The 19883-nt window shown below is 40.3% G+C and overlaps 4 protein-coding genes and 1 pseudogene across 4 annotated transcripts; 3 read left to right on the top strand and 2 right to left on the bottom strand.

Annotated features, from left to right (window-relative positions):
- Positions 1-322: 322 nt before the first annotated feature.
- Positions 323-1715, top strand: LOC116201321 (mitogen-activated protein kinase 7-like). Its single transcript, XM_031532523.1, has one exon. The coding sequence runs from the start codon at positions 323-325 to the stop codon at positions 1472-1474; it is 1152 nt and encodes a 383-aa protein (XP_031388383.1). The 3' UTR covers positions 1475-1715.
- Positions 1716-3588: 1873 nt separating this feature from the next.
- On the top strand, positions 3589-4881 carry LOC116201390 (mitogen-activated protein kinase 7-like). The gene has a single exon (XM_031532613.1). The coding sequence runs from the start codon at positions 3589-3591 to the stop codon at positions 4714-4716; it is 1128 nt and encodes a 375-aa protein (XP_031388473.1). The 3' UTR covers positions 4717-4881.
- A 789-nt stretch (positions 4882-5670) lies between these two features.
- Positions 5671-6966, bottom strand: LOC116201608 (annotated as a pseudogene).
- Positions 6967-9553: 2587 nt separating this feature from the next.
- On the top strand, positions 9554-12975 carry LOC116201877 (cytochrome c1-2, heme protein, mitochondrial). The gene is made up of 8 exons (XM_031533320.1): positions 9554-9709; positions 10290-10360; positions 10567-10778; positions 11097-11376; positions 11469-11540; positions 12004-12120; positions 12233-12298; positions 12486-12975. The coding sequence occupies exons 2-8, from the start codon at positions 10301-10303 to the stop codon at positions 12600-12602; spliced, it is 924 nt and encodes a 307-aa protein (XP_031389180.1). The 5' UTR covers positions 9554-9709; positions 10290-10300; the 3' UTR covers positions 12603-12975.
- A 1462-nt stretch (positions 12976-14437) lies between these two features.
- LOC116198554 (salicylate carboxymethyltransferase-like) lies at positions 14438-17034 on the bottom strand. The gene is made up of 4 exons (XM_031528724.1): positions 16887-17034; positions 15777-16166; positions 15417-15671; positions 14438-15108 (listed from the first exon to the last, which is right to left on the bottom strand). Exons 1-4 carry the CDS (start codon positions 16959-16961, stop codon positions 14728-14730), a joined length of 1101 nt encoding a protein of 366 aa, XP_031384584.1. The 5' UTR covers positions 16962-17034; the 3' UTR covers positions 14438-14727.
- Positions 17035-19883: the final 2849 nt, after the last annotated feature.

Here is a 19883-nt window from a genome sequence, read left to right as displayed (position 1 = left end):
GTAAGCAAGAGAACATACTTCTTTATGTTATTGAATTTGTACCTTCTCTACCGAACGGTTCGTCCTCGTGCATGACGATTCACTTGTCTTGAATATGATGCAATGCTATGTTGTTCTGTTTTATTGATATAGCAATTCATAATTATCCAAAAAAAAAAGAAAAAAGCAATTCAAGTCGGATGTCATTTTTGGGAAGGCACCAGTTTTGGTTGGATGGAAAAGCGTTTGTTTATTTGTTTGATCGTGTTGTATTTCCTTTCCGGGTTGCTTATGGGGATAGCCATTAATCTGTTAATATTTCAGGCCAATTAGCGTTGATTGGATGTTGCCTCCGGTTCACGCAACTCTTCCTCCTGATGGACTCTGGCGAACAGGAAGGAGTTACTACTCCGTATGGGGCACTATTTTTGAAATCGATGCAAGGTTTGAGCCCATCAAGGGTCTCGGGGCGGGATCCTACGGTGTGGTCTGCTCCGCGAAAGATCAGAAGATGAAGGAGAATGTCGCGATCAAGAGAATCTCCAATGTGTTTGAAAACCCCACCACTGCTGTCAGGACCCTGAGGGAGATGAAGATGCTCCGGCAAATCAGGCACTTCAATGTGATTTCACTCAAGCATGTGATGGTGCCGAGCCGACCGTCTATGTTCACGGAGGTTTATTTGGTGTTCGAGCTCATGGACACCGACCTGGATCGTGTAATCAAGTCCAGTCAGCTGCTATCTGCTGACCTCGTCAGGTGCTTCGTCTTTCAGATACTCTGCGGCCTCCGCTACATTCACTCAGCCAACGTCCTCCACCAAGACCTGAAGCCCAGCAACATCCTCGTCAATTCCAACTGTCATCTGAAGATTGCCGATTTTGGACTTGCGAGAACTGCAGCCCAAGACGACTCCGAGTTCATGACTGGCTATGTCGTCACTCGATGGTATCGTGCACCCGAGGTCCTTCTCGGTTCCTACAACTATGGGCAACCTATCGACGTCTGGTCGGTGGGGTGCATCTTTGCCAAACTTCTCGGGCGAAAACCCATCTTTCCAGGCACCTGCTTCCAGAAACAGTTGCAGCGCATAATCAGTGTGCTAGGCACCCCGAAGCCAGCAGAGCTCGATTTCATCAAAAGTGAGAAGGCCAGAAGATACATCAAGTTACTGCCTTGCACCAGAGGAACCCCGCTGTCGACTCTCTTTCCCCTAGCTGACCCTCTGGGATTAGACTTGCTCGCGAAGATGCTAGTATTCGACCCCAGGAAGAGGATCACTGCGGCCGAAGCGCTCAAGCACCCTTACCTGGCAGATGTTTACAATCCAAGCCTCGACGTTCCAGCCCAGTCCCAGGTGAAACTTGACCTGGAGGGTGTGGAGCATAATACGTTAAGGCAACTGATGTGGGACGAGTTGATGTGCTGCCATGATCGCTTTGCACAGCGGCCCACACCGATAGGTCGTCCAGCTGCCTCAAGAAATGGAAGTTAATCTGTTTAGGCCCAAATTTTACTAGCTTCTGACTATGAAGGACATGTCCGCGCAACCGGAAACATTTTCAAGTATCAAAGAAGGCCCGCAATTTTTGAAGTTCCTCTCTTCATATCACTTCGTTTCCGGTATACGAAATAAGAGTAGGCAATTGTAATTCTGTAGATCGTAGTACTTTTCAAACCATTCCTATGAATAGAATTATGCAGGCAACTTCTTTCTCTGTCGGGATTGTTAAGATGATTTTGAATGAAATTATCTCACTTGAATTTTTACAATAATATGCATCTTTAGTTTCTTTATGATTTTGAATGAATTTATCTCAGCTTTCATATTAATTTATGTAATTTCATAAGAAGAGAGAGGGAGAAGAGATGAGATAAACATCGTGTGAAATGAAACTATATATGTATTCCTATTGTAGGCTTGTCTCGACTATTTGGGCGCCGATTATTCATCATGGGATATTTATGTTGTCTTATCTCACTAAGAACTAAATTCTCGGTAGTGGCCGTTCTAATTATGCTGACGAAGTTGGTAATTAAGACTAAAATGAAGTTCTCTGTAAGCCGATACCTAATCAAAATCATCGGTTAATTATAAACCCTCATTGTATAAACTTGATGTGGAGAGACTTCTGTGGAAGTTCTTCTTTTTCTTCGAATTTTTTTTTGAAAGTCTTTTTTTTTTTATAGATTGACATGTAATGCACGTGACTCATTCGTCCATTTGGACGGGAATGCTAATGGTGGGGGTACATTTTCCCCCTCACAATAGTTGAGGGGGGCAAATGTCCAAAAATAAAAAAGTGCCCTGCGCCAATAGTTTTGGGGGGAGGAATGGTATTTTTCCCAATTGAAAATCGAAATAAGGGCGATAAAATCAAGCAAGAAACCCAAATCCTAAAGATAGATCATGAAGATTTCTATATAAAACATAAGTGTTGGTTTAAGAAAAGCTCCCTCCCCTTTCCAATAAACCTCTAATTTCCTGATTATACCCAATTATACCACTCTTAAATAATAGATAGATAGATAGATAGATAAAGCTTATATTGAAGAAAAAATTTGCATCAATGCTATGTTTCTTGGTTAGTACGTAACTGCAGCATCTAATTTGAAGTCACTGAGAAATCAAGACCGGGCATTTTCCGAGAAGAAATATCCTACGTGCAGATGTAACGAAGATTATGTCCTTATTCCCGATCATGTGTGCCGGGGAAATATTTGAAACTGGCTGTCAATGAACTCCTTATTTATCTAATTCAACAAATTTAAGTAAAATGATATATCAAATTTACATAATAAATCTTTATTTCGAGATTCGGATTAATTAACTGGAGATTGAAGATATGGGGAATATACATGTTTCCTATTCCGTAATAGCTAATATCTAGCGAGAGCCAATCAGAAATTAGGAAACATAATTAAGAAAGGAAACAATATGGAGGCGGGAGGGAGCAACGGTCATGCGCGTCCATAACAGAAAGATCAGATACCTGCTTGGAACAAAAATCCAAAGATTCATATATAAACCCAAAAACAAAGATTCATTAAATTGCTTAATCCCCACGTCTGCAAGTGCAAAACATACTGAGCAACAAAAAAAAAAAACTGCAAACCCAGTTTTGTGAAAGTCGATTCTCTTCAGCCCCCTGCATTCCGCGAATTCCCCCACCCCCACGAAGTCGGCAATTTGAAGAAGACGAAGGATGAAGCAAGAAGCTGCTTGCACCAAGTAAGAATCTATTCCGTCATAGGTGCATGCCAATCTGTTGTCCCGACTGTGATGAAACGCTATCCTCTGTTTTTATCTATTTATTACTTCGTTTGTTTCTGTTGAGAGTAAAAAATTCCACACTGAAAAATTAAGAAATATCTAATGGGTTTATAAGAGATTAGGTATCACAATCTATTAGCTCGAGATGGGCTTAATCGCTTATAGGCCCAATGGATATTTTACAGTTTCGATGATCGGGAAGAGGCAGCAGTTTTAGTTAGAAATAAATTGGTCTCTTTGTTTCGTTTGATCGTGCCATATTTCATTAATTTACTGGTAGGTTGCTCATATTGAAAACGGATTGTTAATTTTTCAGGCCAAGCAGCCTTGACCATATGGCACCTCCGATTCAAGCAGCTCTGCCTCCTGATGGAATCTGGCGAAGAGGGAAGAATTACTCCTCCGTATGTAACCATGTGTTCGAGATCGATGCCAAATATAAGCCCCTCAAGCCTCTCGGGGCAGGAGCCTACGGCGTGGTCTGCTCTGCGCTTGATAAGAAGACGAACGAGAAGGTCGCCATCAAGAAGATCTCCAAATTGTTCGAAGACCCCACCACCGCTGTCAGGACTCTGAGGGAGATGGCCATTCTCAGGCAAGTCAGGCACGCCAACGTGATCCCCCTCAAGGATGTCATGGTGCCGAGCCCGAAGACGAAATTTAAGGACATTTATTTGGTGTTCGAGCTCATGGACACCGACCTGTCTCATATTATCAAGTCGAGTCAGGGACTATCTGCCGATCACGTGACGTTTATGGTCTTTCAGATTCTTTGCGGCCTCCGCTACATTCACTCAGCTAACGTCCTCCACCGAGACCTCAAGCCCAGCAACATCCTCATCAACTCCAACTGTGATCTGAAGATTGGCGATTTTGGACTGGCGAGAACGACAGCCCAAGATGACTCAGAGTTCATGACTGGCTATGTTGTCAGTCGATGGTACCGTGCGCCCGAGGTCCTCCTTGGCTCCTACAACTATGGGCAAACTATCGACGTCTGGTCGGCTGGGTGTATCTTTGCTGAACTTCTCGGGCGACAACCCATCTTTCCTGGCACCTGCTCCGAGAACCAGTTGCAGTGCATAATCAGCGTGCTAGGCACCCAAAAGGAAGCGGATCTTGAGTTCATCCAAAGTGCAACGGCGAGAAAATACGTCGAGTCCCTGCCTCACTGTAGAGGAATCCCGCTCTCGAGTCTCTTTCCCCTGGCAGATCCTTTGGAATTGGACTTGCTGGAGAAGATGCTCGTGTTCGACCCCAGGAAGAGGATCACTGCTGCTGAAGCACTCAAGCACCCTTACCCGGAAGACATTTACGATCCGACACTCGACTGCCCGGCCCAGTTCCAGGTGAAGATTGACGTAGAGGAGGGCGTAAAGGAGAAGGTGATGAGGAAACTGATGTGGGACGAGGTGGTCTATAGCCATCCTGAACTCGCTTTGAACCGTGGCCCATGCCGATAGGTTGTTTATGCCTCAAGAGAAGTTTGTTTAGGCCCATTTTTTCTTAGCTCCTTACTGTGAGTACATGTCTGCATATATCAGCAATTGAAGACCTCTTCAAGCAACAAGCTCGCTGCTTAAGGGCGGCCCGCCGAATTTCAAAGAACCTCGATTGTTATAATTACTTTGTTTTCTGTATTTGGAGTAGGAGTAGTGCAATTCTAAGTGTAAATAGTAGTAGCTTTCGAAACCAATCCTCTGAAGGGAATTATGTCAGCATGTTTATGAGAAGTTGTCTGCAAGTTTTTTCTGATGTCTAGAAATGAGAATCAATTCAAGATGATGTCTTCGGTTGATCAGCTTCAACCGAAGACATCATCTTAATTACATGTCATGCTTCAATCTTTGCATTTGTTAGCATCTTCTCTGTAGGATTTGGCTTGAAATTTTCTTTTGCGGTGACTTGGATCTGGGAATGTGTATATGTCTGTCATTGCTGAACACACCAAAAGTCTCAGCATAAAGAGTTAGCTGTTGTAATTATTCATCCGTGTGATAATATTTCTATTGTCTGATCATCTCTCTGAAAAATCAATTGTCAGGGCAGTCTCAGTATTGACCGTTCCGATCATGCAAAGGAAGTTGCTGCTTTAGACTGAACGAAATTTGCAATCGACTTTCTCAAACTGTATAGGCTAATAACTGATCAAAATCATCGGTTACTGATAAAGTCACCCCTGAGCTAACGCTATACCTTGTCTCTGAATGTCTGCGAGTTTATGAGAACTTCCGGCATGTTTTATCTGATGTTTATGAATGGGAATTATCTCTGATGTTTGGTCATTCTTTAGAATGTGTTTGTCAATTTCCTATCAGACCAAAAGTCTCAGCAAACGATCAGAAATGCTTTAGTAACTTTAAACAAGCACAAACATACAACCCCAAACAACCAGGAATTGAAGTATTGAACAGGGCTCTCGAAATGGATTAATTTCTCTTACGGCATCTCTTTCTTATCTCACCCTTCGACCCGGTCAGGGGGGAGATGTTCCCCATTCTCATCATCGAGTCTGCAAACTGCAAGAAGAAAGCATGTTTGCTCTCAGCATACTTCTTCACGAGCGCCAGAGAATCCTTGCTCCCCGTAAAGAGTACTTGATCAGAGTTGAGGAGGCCCTTGTAGGACATCAGGTTCTGAAAGTAGCTATTGTCAAAGGCAGTGGGGCTCACTTAGTCCAAAGAGAAGAGGTTGTCATCCATGCCTGAGCTCGGGCAGCTTGAGCGGAGTCGGTAGGCATATGACTGATCAAGAGTGAAGTCAGGCTGGCTATTCCCGGACTGATTGTACAGCCTCTGCCTGAAGCCTGTGCACCTGGCATTCCCAATCGTGTGGCTTCCTGTACATACGATCGATCACTAATGAGGTACCAACAGCAATAACCAAGTAGTGAACTACATAAAATCTAGTCCTTAGATGAATGAAGTTGGGATAAATTAATAGTTTCCGGATAATGCGACAAGATCAGCGATTTTAAGGCCTTGTCGGTTGAACTTATTCAGGATAGTGACGAATGTTTCATTCAGGGCTGGAATGTCGTTGTTGGAGACACTCAGGCTTGCCTTTCTCGAGTCCCTTCTTCCTAGAGGAACCTCCCAGCTCGGTCCACCTGCCTGTAGTATTTGATAACATAACAAGTTGTTATACGATCGGGAGATTTGATCTTCATGTGTAGGCATGTCTTCTGATACGGTGATTCGGAACACTAACCAGAACGGTGGAATCTCTGGCAGCCAAAGCAAGAATGTCAGCACAAGACACAGTGTTCGGGCATTCCTTCTCCAAGGCAGATTTTATCTCATCAATGACTTCGAACCTCGAGCTGAGTTTCTATTCGGGTTGGACAGCTTCTCGCTGGTCATGCTTTTGGTGCTGTCTAGCAATATCGATGCCTCGCATCCCTAACAAAACAAGCACAGGGTCATCCTACATAGATGCTGGAAAACTAAAAAATGTGGATCCTATGATCACCATATTTTGCTAACCTTGACAAAACAGTCATGGAAGTGAAGCCAGAGCAAGGAAGCAGCGATACGAACTTCTTGTGCCACGGCCTTGGCCACGACTGAGTTGACTATGTCTTGGGCTCTCTGGCACGAGAAGTGGTAGAACTGTGGGTAAAGGTATCCGCCGCTCATCCTCCTGCAATGACTAGCGGGAGCAAATGCAAGGATCGGGAGGACAAGGAGAATACTCATACACTTGTTAGCCATTTTATTGAATTAATCAAAATATATGATGAAAAGCAGTTAAAATTTGAAGGAATAATTGAAAATTTTCAGTATTAACTATGGCTTGAATGGATGATGGCTTATATCTCTTTGGTATTTATAGAGAACTAGTAGAGGGTGGAGACTTCTTGTATATATAAATTAATTAATTCGTAGTATAAAAATGGCGATGAAGAGAGGAATATTGGGACTAGGTCTCACAAAAGATTTCAAGAAATAATTGCATTTTTTTTCCAGTTATAAGAGAGATTACATAATGAAACAAAAATCCTAATAACTAATAAAGGAGTACGAATAGTCCGACCGAGTATCAAATTTACATCATCTTGGTTGTTAGGTAGGGGCATGCGCCTCTTTGATGAAATAATTGTAATTTTGAATAGAAATAAAATACACTGTTGGTTTTTGTTAAAGTAAATTTTGGTGTTTTTATGTTTCATTTTGTGCTTTTTTTTCCCTTTTTTTTTGTGCACCGTTTAATATTCAGAAATTAAATAAACCAAAACTAATCTTAGCCCAAGTTAGATCAGTCCAGGGACGGGGCGACATGGCCTTGAGGGGGGCAGTTGCCCCCGCCTGATATTTAAGATCCCCAACACGCACGCACACACGCCCCACCAATCCCCCTCACCCATCCCCCAAATAAAACAAAAAATTAATGCGTTTGGATTGAGAGTTGAATTGAGTTGAGTTTTGGTTTTAATTGGTTTATAATGACTGTATTGTTGAATTATGAGAAAAAGTGTCAAAAAGTAATAAATAATTGAGAGAAAATAATGATTAAGTAATAATTGTGTTGTTGAATTGTGAAAAAGTAATGAATAGTTGAGAAAATTTAATATTAAAAATTGAATTGAATGATTAAAAATATTTAAAAAATAAAAAAGTAATGATTGTGATGTCGAATTGAAGATAATTTGAGTTGAGTTGAGTTGAGTTGAATATTATTTGTAAAACAAACACACAATATTCTCTATGATTTCATCCTAAAAATTATGCTTTTCAAAGTTTTGCCCCTACATTTTCTAAAAATGTAAAATCTCTGTAAGATTATTTTGTTTTATCTTATACACGTTGTTATATTTACACATTACATATGTTCGCATATTATTTTGCCCTCAATGAACAAAATTTGGCTCGTTCTGATTTTTTTTTATTGTACTAGGCCTTGACCCTCCTTTATAACCAGAAAAAGATTGACTATGTTCCTAAATCAGTCAACTAAAGAATAATGCTCTCTTAATTATAAATCTTTTTCATTCACAAGATTATATCCTGAAAAAACTTTGTTTAAGAAAAACAGCGCCGAATCTATCTTAACAATCCACATTTGTTCTTTTGTGTTTTTAATACAATCCTTCGACTGCGGGAAGGTCTACCATGCAATTATGAATTACTGTTACTTCTAAGTTTGCTTGCGATAGAAAATCATTTTGACCCTTTCATCCACAAAGTAATGACCAATCACGTGGGTTAGTTATTTATGTATTATCATGAGCAAAATTAGAGAAAATTTAGGAAAAAACATGGTGTTTTATTAGATGAAACTATATTCTCATCATAAGCTAGTCTCGACTACTTGAATGCCGATTATTCATCTGCGTGATAAATTTGTTGTCCGATCTCCTAATGAAATCAATTGTTATATAGGACCAGTCCTCGGTATTGTCTTAATTATGCAGAGGAAGTTGGTACGTAAGACATAACCAAAGTTTGCAATCAAATTTCTCAAATTGTGTAAGGTAACATTTGATCAAAATTTATCAGTTTATAAACTCGTTGTATATATTAAACTTGATGAGTAGAGAATAGGTCAACGAGAGGAAAAGCATGCACAGTCAAAGATTGACTCTCTTATAACTCAGTGGAGATGGAAAGCCCCCCCTGAGCTAACAATGCAATGCTCAACAAGAAAAGAAATTGAACCATTCTCCCTCCAAGTGTTTCACAAAATCTAATTAGGAAAGAAACTTTCATGTATGGAATGGATCGACTATTCACATGCATATCGGTTATTATGGATTTTGGGCTCACATCCTCATCCTTCAGAGAACTATAACGTTTATAATGTCGTATTCTCGTGTTTACAATGGAATATATCATTGAGATTGGCAGAGTCACTCCTATCATGCCGAATGGATTTAGGTTGGACGTTAGATCAGATTTTGCATGACGTTCATAAGCTTGCAGTTGTGAGAGTGATCTTCTGAGTCTGCGACTGTCTAAAGGGATTATAACAGAAGGCCAAGAGAGGATGCCTCAAGACATGATGTCGAGTTTGAATCCCCAGGTTCGGTCCACCTCAAGTACGTCGACGTCTGCAACTCCGTGCCCTTAAAATAAGCAATATATATTCGTTTCTTTTAACAGTCCCATGTAACGCGAGGTAGAGTGGTTAGTACATTCGATTTCATTTGCTATCCGTTATTCTATATGAGAAAGGGCTCATATACATTTTGGGCTGGGCCTTCCTCAACCATTCAGCCCATTTTCCAATTTCTACATTTTCACGGCCCAGCCCATTTTCCGAGTGGCTTTCTTCGTCTTCCACACCACTGTCCGAAGTTTCGGCCTGCTGCTGCTTCAAAGCTGCCGATCCCGAGCCTTTGACTGCTTCCGCCTCTTCTCTGTCTCTCTCGCCTCACTCTCCGGCAATCTCTGATCCGCAACGCAACTGCTCCCGCACCTGCTGCTGCTCGGCTATCGCACAGCTGAAGCAAAAGAGGTGAAAAATCCCCGTCTTAGGGTTTCTGTAATTCGCAGATTTCTGACATTATTGGATTGGTTTGGGTTCGTACTCAGCTCATTTAGGGACGCATTTGGGTTATGTTCTTAATAAACAGACTTGCTTGGAATTGCCAATTGTAGTGGGTGTCAGAGAAAATGCTCTTTTTGTCGATTTAATCCCTTTGCTGCCAGCTGAAATGCCCGAAGTAGGATCTCTTGTTGCAGTTAGATCTTTAGTTTCCTTGTTGGTGGGCGTGTTTGATTTCGTATCAGCTTCAGATACATTAATGACAGTATAGTAACTTGTATTTTTTAAAAATATAATTAAAATTAATAATGGGTCGAATCAAATGAATCTTGTCAGCTTATCTTTTACCACTCTGCCTCAAATTTCAGCTTTTTAATCCATAAATTTGTTCTCATGTCGTATTTTGGTTGTGCCTTGCTATTTGGCGGGGGTTGGATTGTGTTTTTAGTATAACCTGCATTTGACTCTGGTGTCTAGACTGGAGCAATCCATCTCCTGCACCGAGGGGTTCTCGTTTTTTATCTGATTTTGGACCATTATTGGAAATTAGGCTGACGTGAAATGGCTGGAGGAGGAATGATCCACCAGCTTCTGCGGCGGAAGCTTCAAGGCCAGTCCTTTGTGAGTTCCTGCTCCTACTATACATGGGAAAATGTCCTTTCACCATCTGTAGCTTAGTTGTATATGAACAAATTTAATAAGCAAGATGGTTTTCTGCTCCTCTTAAATGCACTATTAAGATGGCGTTTTTAATTTATCATTTTAAATGTATCACGAAGTCTTAAACCGTTGTTGATGGTGTTAGTTGCATTGCTGTGTGCTTGCAGGCCTTGTCATCTTTTCTCTCAAAGAAAGGGTACGACGGAGCTGGGTCTACTCAGACAAACTCTTTGAGAGCTCTTGCACTTCTTGGAGCTGGTGTTTCAGGGTTTTTAAGCTTTGGAACGATTGTATCTGCAGATGAGGCTGAACATGGTTTAGCGTGTCCAAACTACCCCTGGCCCCACCAAGGAATTCTCAGTTCCTATGACCATGCATCGTGAGTGTCCTTATCCTTTTGTGAAAATTTTTGTACCTTGTTAGTTTCTGAGCTCTGCAGTTTTAACTAAGCAGAGCATGTTATTGGATACGTGTAACTTGTCCTATGTCCATTGACAGTCCGGAAGCCACCTACTCTTTTGCACTCTCATATTATTTATCCGTTCCATGCACATTTTTCTTTCTTTTGATAGTAGCACAGCAATCCTTCTATTAGGTTGTTGTATGTCTTGGAATCTTTTAAATGCAAATAGTCATTAACAATTGCATAATCATGTATCTGTTTATTATCTAATGCCAAACATGAATTATTTCTTAGGATTCGCCGTGGTCACCAAGTCTATCAGCAAGTTTGTGCATCTTGCCATTCCATGTCTCTCATATCATACCGTGATCTGGTGGGAGTAGCTTACACGGAAGAGGAGGTGAAGGCTATGGCCGCTGAGATTGAGGTGGTTGATGGACCTAATGATGAGGGTGAGATGTTCACTCGTCCTGGTAAACTCAGCGATCGGTTTCCTCAACCATATTCAAATGAGCAAGCTGCTAGGTTCGCTAATGGAGGGGCCTATCCTCCTGATTTAAGTCTTATCACTAAAGTAATGTCTCTTTTCTTACCATTCCTTTTCTGCTATTATTAAAGAAAACACATGGATCTTTTCAGCTCACTATTGAATTGGTTTGTTTTCAGGCTCGTCACAATGGTCAGAATTATGTGTTTGCCCTTCTTACTGGTTATCGTGATCCTCCGGCTGGTGTCACGGTAAATTACAGTTCCACATCAATAAACTGCCAGTCTTTGCGTTTATCAAACCCATTTTTTGTTTTCTGTTAATTGCTTGCTTCCAAATTGGACATTGATGACTCAATTGTTTAAAAGCATAGTCTTAGTAAGGAATTTCACCCGGAGTTTTTGACATATGGCACACTGTTTTGTTACTCCCTGGAAATGAAAATTGCTAAATCGAACATTGGTGCGATAGAAATGCTAGGTGGCCTTCTTTTCTTCTCAAGAGAGCTTCCATTGCATTTGTGATGCGCTTTTACTAATCAAACTTCCGTTGCATTTGTGATGCGCTTCTACTAGTCAAACGTCCATTGCATTTATGATGTGTCCTCTGCATTTCCTCCAGTATCATTTGTATCGAGGCTCTCCCACTAGCATTCGATGTTGTTTTCCTCAAGTATTTCCGTAAAACCTGTTATTTCTTTTATGGTTCTCGCAGATTCGAGAGGGATTACATTACAATCCTTACTTCCCTGGTGGAGCAATTGCTATGCCAAAGATGCTTAATGACGGAGCTGTTGAGTATGAGGATGGGACACCAGCAACAGAAGCTCAGGTTGATCTTTTTTTGTCTTCATTCTTTGATAAGGACTGTATAGCTTTATGCTTTTCACTGTCTTTCGAGAAATGATAATCATCATTTCTTACTCACCGCTGTTGCTTTGCAGATGGGGAAAGATGTTGTGGCATTTTTGTCCTGGGCAGCTGAACCTGAAATGGAAGAGAGGAAGCTGGTAACTTCTCCATAAGTTCTGAGATTTTTTTTGCCCTAAATTTTTTTTTTTTTGGAATTGATTCCTTAATAGAGTTCTTAAGAATTGGCTTGCGTTGCCGGTTGAACATTTATTGCTTATCAGAACTGTAAAAATTGCCCATGAAACTCAGTTCTACTCCTGACGAATTTAATGCTTCCAAATGCAGATGGGATTCAAGTGGATCTTTCTATTGTCATTGGCACTGCTCCAAGCCGCCTACTTCAGACGGTTGAGGTGGTCAGTCCTCAAGTCGCGCAAGTTGGTCGTTGATGTTGTCAACTGAAAAGCTTCCCCTCTATTCTGAATTTGTATCGGGGATTGCCTCTTGCCCCGAAAACTTTGGAAAATAATTGTCCTGGCTTATTCAGATGATTTTTCGTTTCCTGACTTTTTGTGAAATTGATTCGATGAGCTACGCTTTTTGGTAATGGAGCTACTTTACCCCCTCGACAGTCTTTTGTTTCTGAAGCTGAGAAAGAAATAAGCATTCTCAAAACAAGCATCACTTGCTGCAATGTATTCTTGTATGTCGGATCCGATTCTTAGTCGATCTTATTTTTCTAGTTCCAGATTCTTTTGGGTTCACTCGCCTCCCTGTTTTTGTCTTGAACTTGGGAAGAATTACAAGATTCTGAGTTAATGTCTCATTAAATTCATTCGTTCGTCTTCATCCTGTACAATGAATGATTTTATATTATCATGGTTGGACTTGGAGGTCATAATCAATTAGCTTGATGGGTGCCGATTGGCAATTTTCTTGATGAAATCTCTTAATAATTTTCATATTGTTACTTTGAGGAGGACATTATGTGAATAACAGAGTATTGAATTGAAACCTAAAATATGGTATTTAGATGAAACGATCACAACCATATATGATGCACCAATCACATCCCATGACAAAGCAGCCACAGATATGAAATCCAAGCATCAAAGCAGCAATACAAGCTTATTTTAACACGGCATTCACCACGATGACCAACGACTTATAAAGCAACAACATATAGGAAGGCGTAATTAAATACGACCATGCACTAAATTTGTTATTTATACTATAAAATTTATAATACTTCCGCGCCACTAATAGTCACATCTTTGGTGGTTCGTCGTATATATATTTCGTCTGAAAATTTCATGTCCAACTTGTCCATACATATATCAAAACCAATTTAAATAGGTTTTTGTTTAGATGCCCTTTCTATATTGTCTGCGGATCCCAAGTATTACATCTAATTATATACCTCGGAGACCATCTCATTGAGAGCCATTGCCAAGAGCTCCCAAATGCAGCAATACTCTGTGCTCGATGGATCCTCACTTCTTCTGTGCAAGATCGTTAAGACCATGCGGCCCCCCTGACACCGGCTCCTGTGCACGATGCTTTAGGAACAACGAGGAGTCATCCTGAAACTGCTGGTAATAAGCGTCGATCACGCTCTGAGGGCTAATCCTTTTTTGCTGTCTAGCACTAGATTGAGCAAACCCAAATCACCTGAGAGAGCCACTGGAGACCGTACGAAGAGTGAACGAAATGTAAACTCTTGCTGGGGAAGAGCCTGTCATAGAAAGATCCCGGGACCCTGGGGAAGAAACACTGGCCCTGCTTCTCATTCGACCTTGGCAGTGCCCTGAGTATGGCATTGAAGTCGTTCCGGGGAAGGTCATTCATGAAGACCTGGTACTCAGGAGGCTCGTTGTGCCCCATCTCTCGGCGGATATTCTCCTCTCTATCTTTCCTTGAACTTGGAAGAATAACAAGATTCTGAGTTAAAGTCTCTCATTAAATTCATTGGATCTTACCAACAAAGTGCTGGTTAAGTGGTAAGCAACTTTAACCTCGTAAGGAAGAGAACACAAGTTCAAGCTCAGGAAAGCACGCTTGTTGGGAGGGATAATAACTTTCAATGCTCGATCTCCCGAAATTGCGATAGCAATGTCTCCCGCAAATTTGGAAAAAAAAAAATTCATTGGTTCTTCTTGGTCTTGTACATTGATGAAGTTGTATTGCCTTGTCGGACTTGGGGGTCATAATAAATTCGCTTGATGCATGCCGTCTGGCGATTTTCTTAATAAATTTCATATAGTAACTTTGAGTACTTCATTTGAATAGCCGAGCAGTGAATTTGAACTGAAACCTTCATTACGGCATTAGATGAAACGAGCACAACTATATGATCGATCACACCAATCACATCCCATAACAAAGCAGCCACAGATACGAAATCCGGGCATCAAAGCAGCAATACAAGCTTGTTTTAACATGGCATTCGCCATGATAGCCAACAACTTAAAAAGCAACCACATATAGGAAGGAAATAATTAAATACTTCTGCACCATGAGATTACTGCAGTAATTAAAAAGCAGCCACATATAGGGAGCCGCATTCTTCTTTTCTCTTCTTGTTGTCTCATGCTGGATTTCTGGTGAGAGAGAGTGTGACATTGATGAACTCGGTTTTCTCCTTCGCCATGCGGTCCTCAATCAGCATCCTGTAGCGCCGGAACACGTCCTCTATGATTCCTTCCCCAAAGTGGCTGATCAGCATGGGCTCAGCAACAGCTCTCATGCACATTGCCACGCTGTATCCTTCGCCATGGAGATTCCCGTTCCTGCTCTGGTGACCATTGTACTCGGTCGTCTTCTTGTTGACGCTCCAATTCACTTCCGAGACCTCCAGACGGTTGATGGAGAAAGACCCTTCTTTCAAAACTTCTGCCTTCACTTCCAACTGGGAGGGCGTGTATTGCGGGATGTTGAAGCTGTTCATCTTCTCCTCTTCTATCAGTCCCTACGTATTTTTTAACAAATATTCAAAAAACAAAGTTTCTCAGCCAGAGGTAGTGGTTGGCTGTATGTATATCCATGTTTCTTCATATGTCATATCGGTTTCTATTCTGTCTGAAGATCTCTCACGTCTAACTTATACTTGCTTGGGCTACGTTAATGGTAGTCTTTACATTTTCTCTTTTACTGGTAGTATGGTGAAGAAGTGGACTCTAGAGGTGCTACTAATTGAGCAAACAAATGAAAACCAATTAAAATTTTGTTCGTAGATGCCGCTTATATGTGTGAATCCCAAGTATTATAATTAATTACCTCGGAAACCTTCTCATTGAGAGCCATTGCCAAGAGCTCCCAAATGCAGCAACATTCTGAGCTCGATGGATCCTCGCTTCTTCTGCCCAAGATCGTTAAGACCATGTGCCCGCCTGACACCAGCTCCTGTGCACGATGCTTTAGGAACAACGAGAAGTCGTCCTGAAACTGCTGGTAATAAGCATCGATCACACTCCGAGGGCTACTGCTCGCCATGTATATGTTCCCTTTGTTACCCTCTAGTCCCTCAGGAACCTGAAATTTAATCAAAACATATATAAATTATTTATCTTCGAGAAGGTAACATTGAGACATAATCCTTTTTTGCTGTCTAGCTCTATATTGAGTGAGCCAAATCACCTGAGATAGCCACTGGAGACTGTACGAAGAGTGAACGAAATGTAAACTCTTGCTAGGGAAGAGCCTGTCATAGAAAGATCCTGGGACCCCGGTGAAGAAACACTGGCCCTGCTTCTCCGTGGACCTTGGCAGCGCCCTGAATATGGCATTGAAGTCGTTTCCGGGAAGGTCATTCAAGAAGACCTGGTACTCAGGAGGCTCGTTGTGCCCCATCTCCCTGCGGATATTCTCCACAGCTCTGATCACCTCAGAGACTACGTAGAGCGTGTTCGGGCCTGAGGAGCAACCAAGGTCCACTATCGCTAGGGTTGTTGGACGCGGCAAGATGCTTAAGTACAGGGCGGTTATGGCTTCCTCCATGATGGGTCTCGTCATCGATATCACCTTTCTCTGCACACAAAAGAACCATATAGCTTGAACAATATTATACTGTTACATATTTTGAAGTCAATCAGCCATGTAATTAAACTGATGTCTATAAGACCTCACCAAGAGAACATGTAAGAGTGACTACTAGGGGGATAATTTGACCCTAGGGAACTGACTAAGTCCGTGTCAATCGATCTACACAATTGGTACACTGTGATATATCGCATATGCTCGTGTCACAAAGGACTTAAGAAACATGAAATCGACATCAAGCATGAGACATTCTTAACTTAAGTCTCCAGAGGGTCGAGTTGGAACCATCCCCCAACTCGACTTCCCTTCATGATTTCCGGATTATATCATCTATTCTGTCAAGTACCATTATTTTTAACTATAAATAAGGAGATCTATAAGTCTATTATAAGACTAGGAAAAGAGAGATCAAAAGAACATGAGCAATCATATTGGTGAAGATCGAAGTCAAAACTCATTAGTTCCGATTTGATTTGTATTACTATACTAAACCCCATTGCTCCTTTGTAAGTGCATGTGAAGCAGTGTTGGACAGATCAACAGCGAACTTTATCTCCACGAAGGGGATCAACATATCATGCATATATGGTATGCAATATATATATATATATATGTATATATGTACATGCATAATTAGTATAACGTATGTCGATATATGCATGCATATATGTACATATATGTGTATGTGCAAAATGTATATATATATACCTGAACCAGAGAGTTGCTAGCATAGCTTGTTTCCCCAACTCCACCATTCATGTGAAGCACTTTCATTACTTCCATCTCTCCCTCTCTCTCTCTCTCTGATCTCTTTCTATAATTGATTGATATATTATATATGAGTTTGTATATGCGCTCATTTCGGGTGCCAGCTCCCCGCTATTTATAGAGAGCCCTCTGGTGGGTCCCGCTTGGGAAAAAGAAATGACAAATCTACTTTAAACTTACATGCCTGTATAAGTTTTTAAAGTTTGTTCCACCGAAAAAAAAAATAGTTCTTATAGTTTGGTTCAAAGTAGGGAAGTTAACAGGAAACAGAAGTACCCGGTTGGCGCTTGGGAAGAGTTCGATGCATGTAAAAAGAAAATAAAAGAAAGAAAAAAATCGCTGACCCCTCAAAACATGTGTCCCATGGACATCAGTTTTTTATGCTTCATAATTGGCTACTCAAATTATTTTGTTTTTTTTTTTAGTTTCAACAGAAATCAGTGAGTCGAGCAGGACAAAATTAGACAGCCTAATTAATTAAAAAAAATGCTAATAAATCAACGTGAATTGGTTCAAGCGGTGCAGCGCTTGTTCCGCTTAAGCAATTTTTCGGGTTCGAATCCTTGTGAATGTAGAAAATCCACACCGGGAGAGCTTTACTATTTAATGGGCGCACCCGACTTAACTAGATTAGTCGGGACCCAATTAGATTTCCGGATACTATGATTCATACAAAAAAGTTAAGTTATGATCCAATTAGATTTCTGGATATTAAAGTTTAAAAAAAAATGCTGATAGTGACCAGATTCAGACTTAAAACTTTTCTTAGTTATGAGATAGGAGTCAGTGTTAATGCGCTACACTTACTTTCTCGACTGCTCAATTATTTTCCCTCGTGTTTTGCACACATCCAGACAACGATGTTCTATCGTTCTGCCACCGTGGAGGATTGGCTGCATGCGTGAACTATGTTGTTTGCTGCAATGTGAACTCTCACCATTTTTGTGGCAGGATCCTTTGAGTACTAGGTTTGTTTACGCAATAGTCTAAGGAGACATATGCTAAAATGTGGGCCTGTTTGCGTTTTTAATTTGACTCCAGTGATCGATAATACTAGGTATTTGGTGGGACGCCACAAGACGGGATCATTACTTGTACCAGTTGTTATCTAATATATTCACATTCAAACTCCAGAGTCCAAATATTGCATAGCGGAGTGATAATAGTCGCCGGCATGCACTGATGCTGGCATATGGGAGAGCATTTATATATCCAATTGAATAAAATGTTATGGGTATCTTTTATCTCCGTTTTGGCAGGGAATGGGGTGCAGGGCATGGTCCCTGTTACTTCAAGCCCATTTCTCCAATCAAATTAACAGAGTTTTGGATAGCCTTTATAAATACAGATTTTCTTGCTGCGGCACTAACACATTTAAGGAGCAGATGTGAGATTGAGAGTGCTAATTGTGAGTGCGAGAGTGGCAGTGGAGCTCCTTCGAGAAGAGTTGAGTAGCTCCGAGGCAGCGGAGCTGATGTGAGATGATTGAAGCTCTTTGGAGAGAGCTGTAATTGTATCGGGTATGGAGAATATATAGTCGAATAATATAAAGTCACCGTGTTAAAACAGTTTTCTGGGTAGTGATATACGAGAATGATATAAACAATGGATAAAAAAGTTAGAAAATAATTTAGGTTATTTAGGGTTTATTAGTACATATTTTACATATAAATTTTCAGAAAATGCAACGTCTCATCATTATGGAAAAACAATAATATTTTTTTTTAAGTAGGCAAACGATTATGAATTAATTGAACTAAATTAAGGTTGTGTTTGTTTGAACTTAATCAAATAAGTGCTTAAAAGTTAATTACAAATTAGTTATAAGGAAAAATGAATGAGAGAATGAGAGAAAGATGAGAGATGAGTGTCTAAATTACTTAATCATTAAGTAAAAAACTACTTAATGAATTAAGTCAAAAAAATTGACTTAATAGAATAAGTCATTTTTCACTTATTGATACCTTTAACTTCTCAAAACACATCTCCTCATCATTATCAATTATCTCATTTTCTTATACACTTCTTTTCTTAACTAATTAAAAAATTTCTAAAAGATGTGGGAACTCTCTTCCACTACTCAAAATTGAGATTTCTCGCTGAGAAGAACATTTTCGTTAACCCAGAAAATTCCAAACTGAGAAAATTCCATGTGGCGATTGGTCCCAGTCGACTCCCTCCCCCTTTGTGAGGGTCAGCCTTGGTGCCCAGCGAAAGCGAGTTCTTGCCTTTCCATATCCAGTCAACTTTCTTCTTTTTTTCCCCTACTACTAGACACATTAAAATTTGAGGAGCACATAAAATTCGTTTATTTTTAATTTTATCATACATTTGATTGAAAGTTGCTCTTATATACTGCTATGGTAAGTGAGAACTGCTAATATTCTTCGAGGATACCAATCCTGCGATATGACTAGTAACCAAAGTTGACTGGATGAGACCGTTACCCAGAAAGATATTGGTTGTTGAACCTAGAACAATTTCTTTTTATTAAAAATCTCTCATCCGATGGGTCTATTTACTTCTTAGGTTGGGATTGATATCAAGTTATATCAATCCCAACCTAAGAAGTAAATAGACCCATGGATGCACAATATGCCTTCTTGTTAGAAGAAATGGATATAATAATTGGAGATGGAAGTCCTATGTTCGAGGAGTATGCTTTGAAAAACTTAAGATACCCATTTAATTCAATTTCTTTATTATCTGTACGATAGTGGTATATTATTTTAAAAAAATGCTAAATATTCCTAAAAGAAAAGTACACCTAATTATTCTTATGACACTCACATTTAATAAAATTCTGCGGATGTTGATCAAATTAATTACATATCATTGTGAGAAGTTAAAAGAATAATTAGGAAGATTTAACAAAAAAATTACTTAATTCATAGGAAATATCTGCACAATTTGGTTTCCTATTATAATCTAAAGAAG

Source organism: Punica granatum, chromosome 3 (assembly GCF_007655135.1).
Source record: "Punica granatum isolate Tunisia-2019 chromosome 3, ASM765513v2, whole genome shotgun sequence".
NCBI lineage: Eukaryota > Viridiplantae > Streptophyta > Magnoliopsida > Myrtales > Lythraceae > Punica > Punica granatum.
This window is presented reverse-complemented; position numbering and strand designations above follow the sequence as displayed.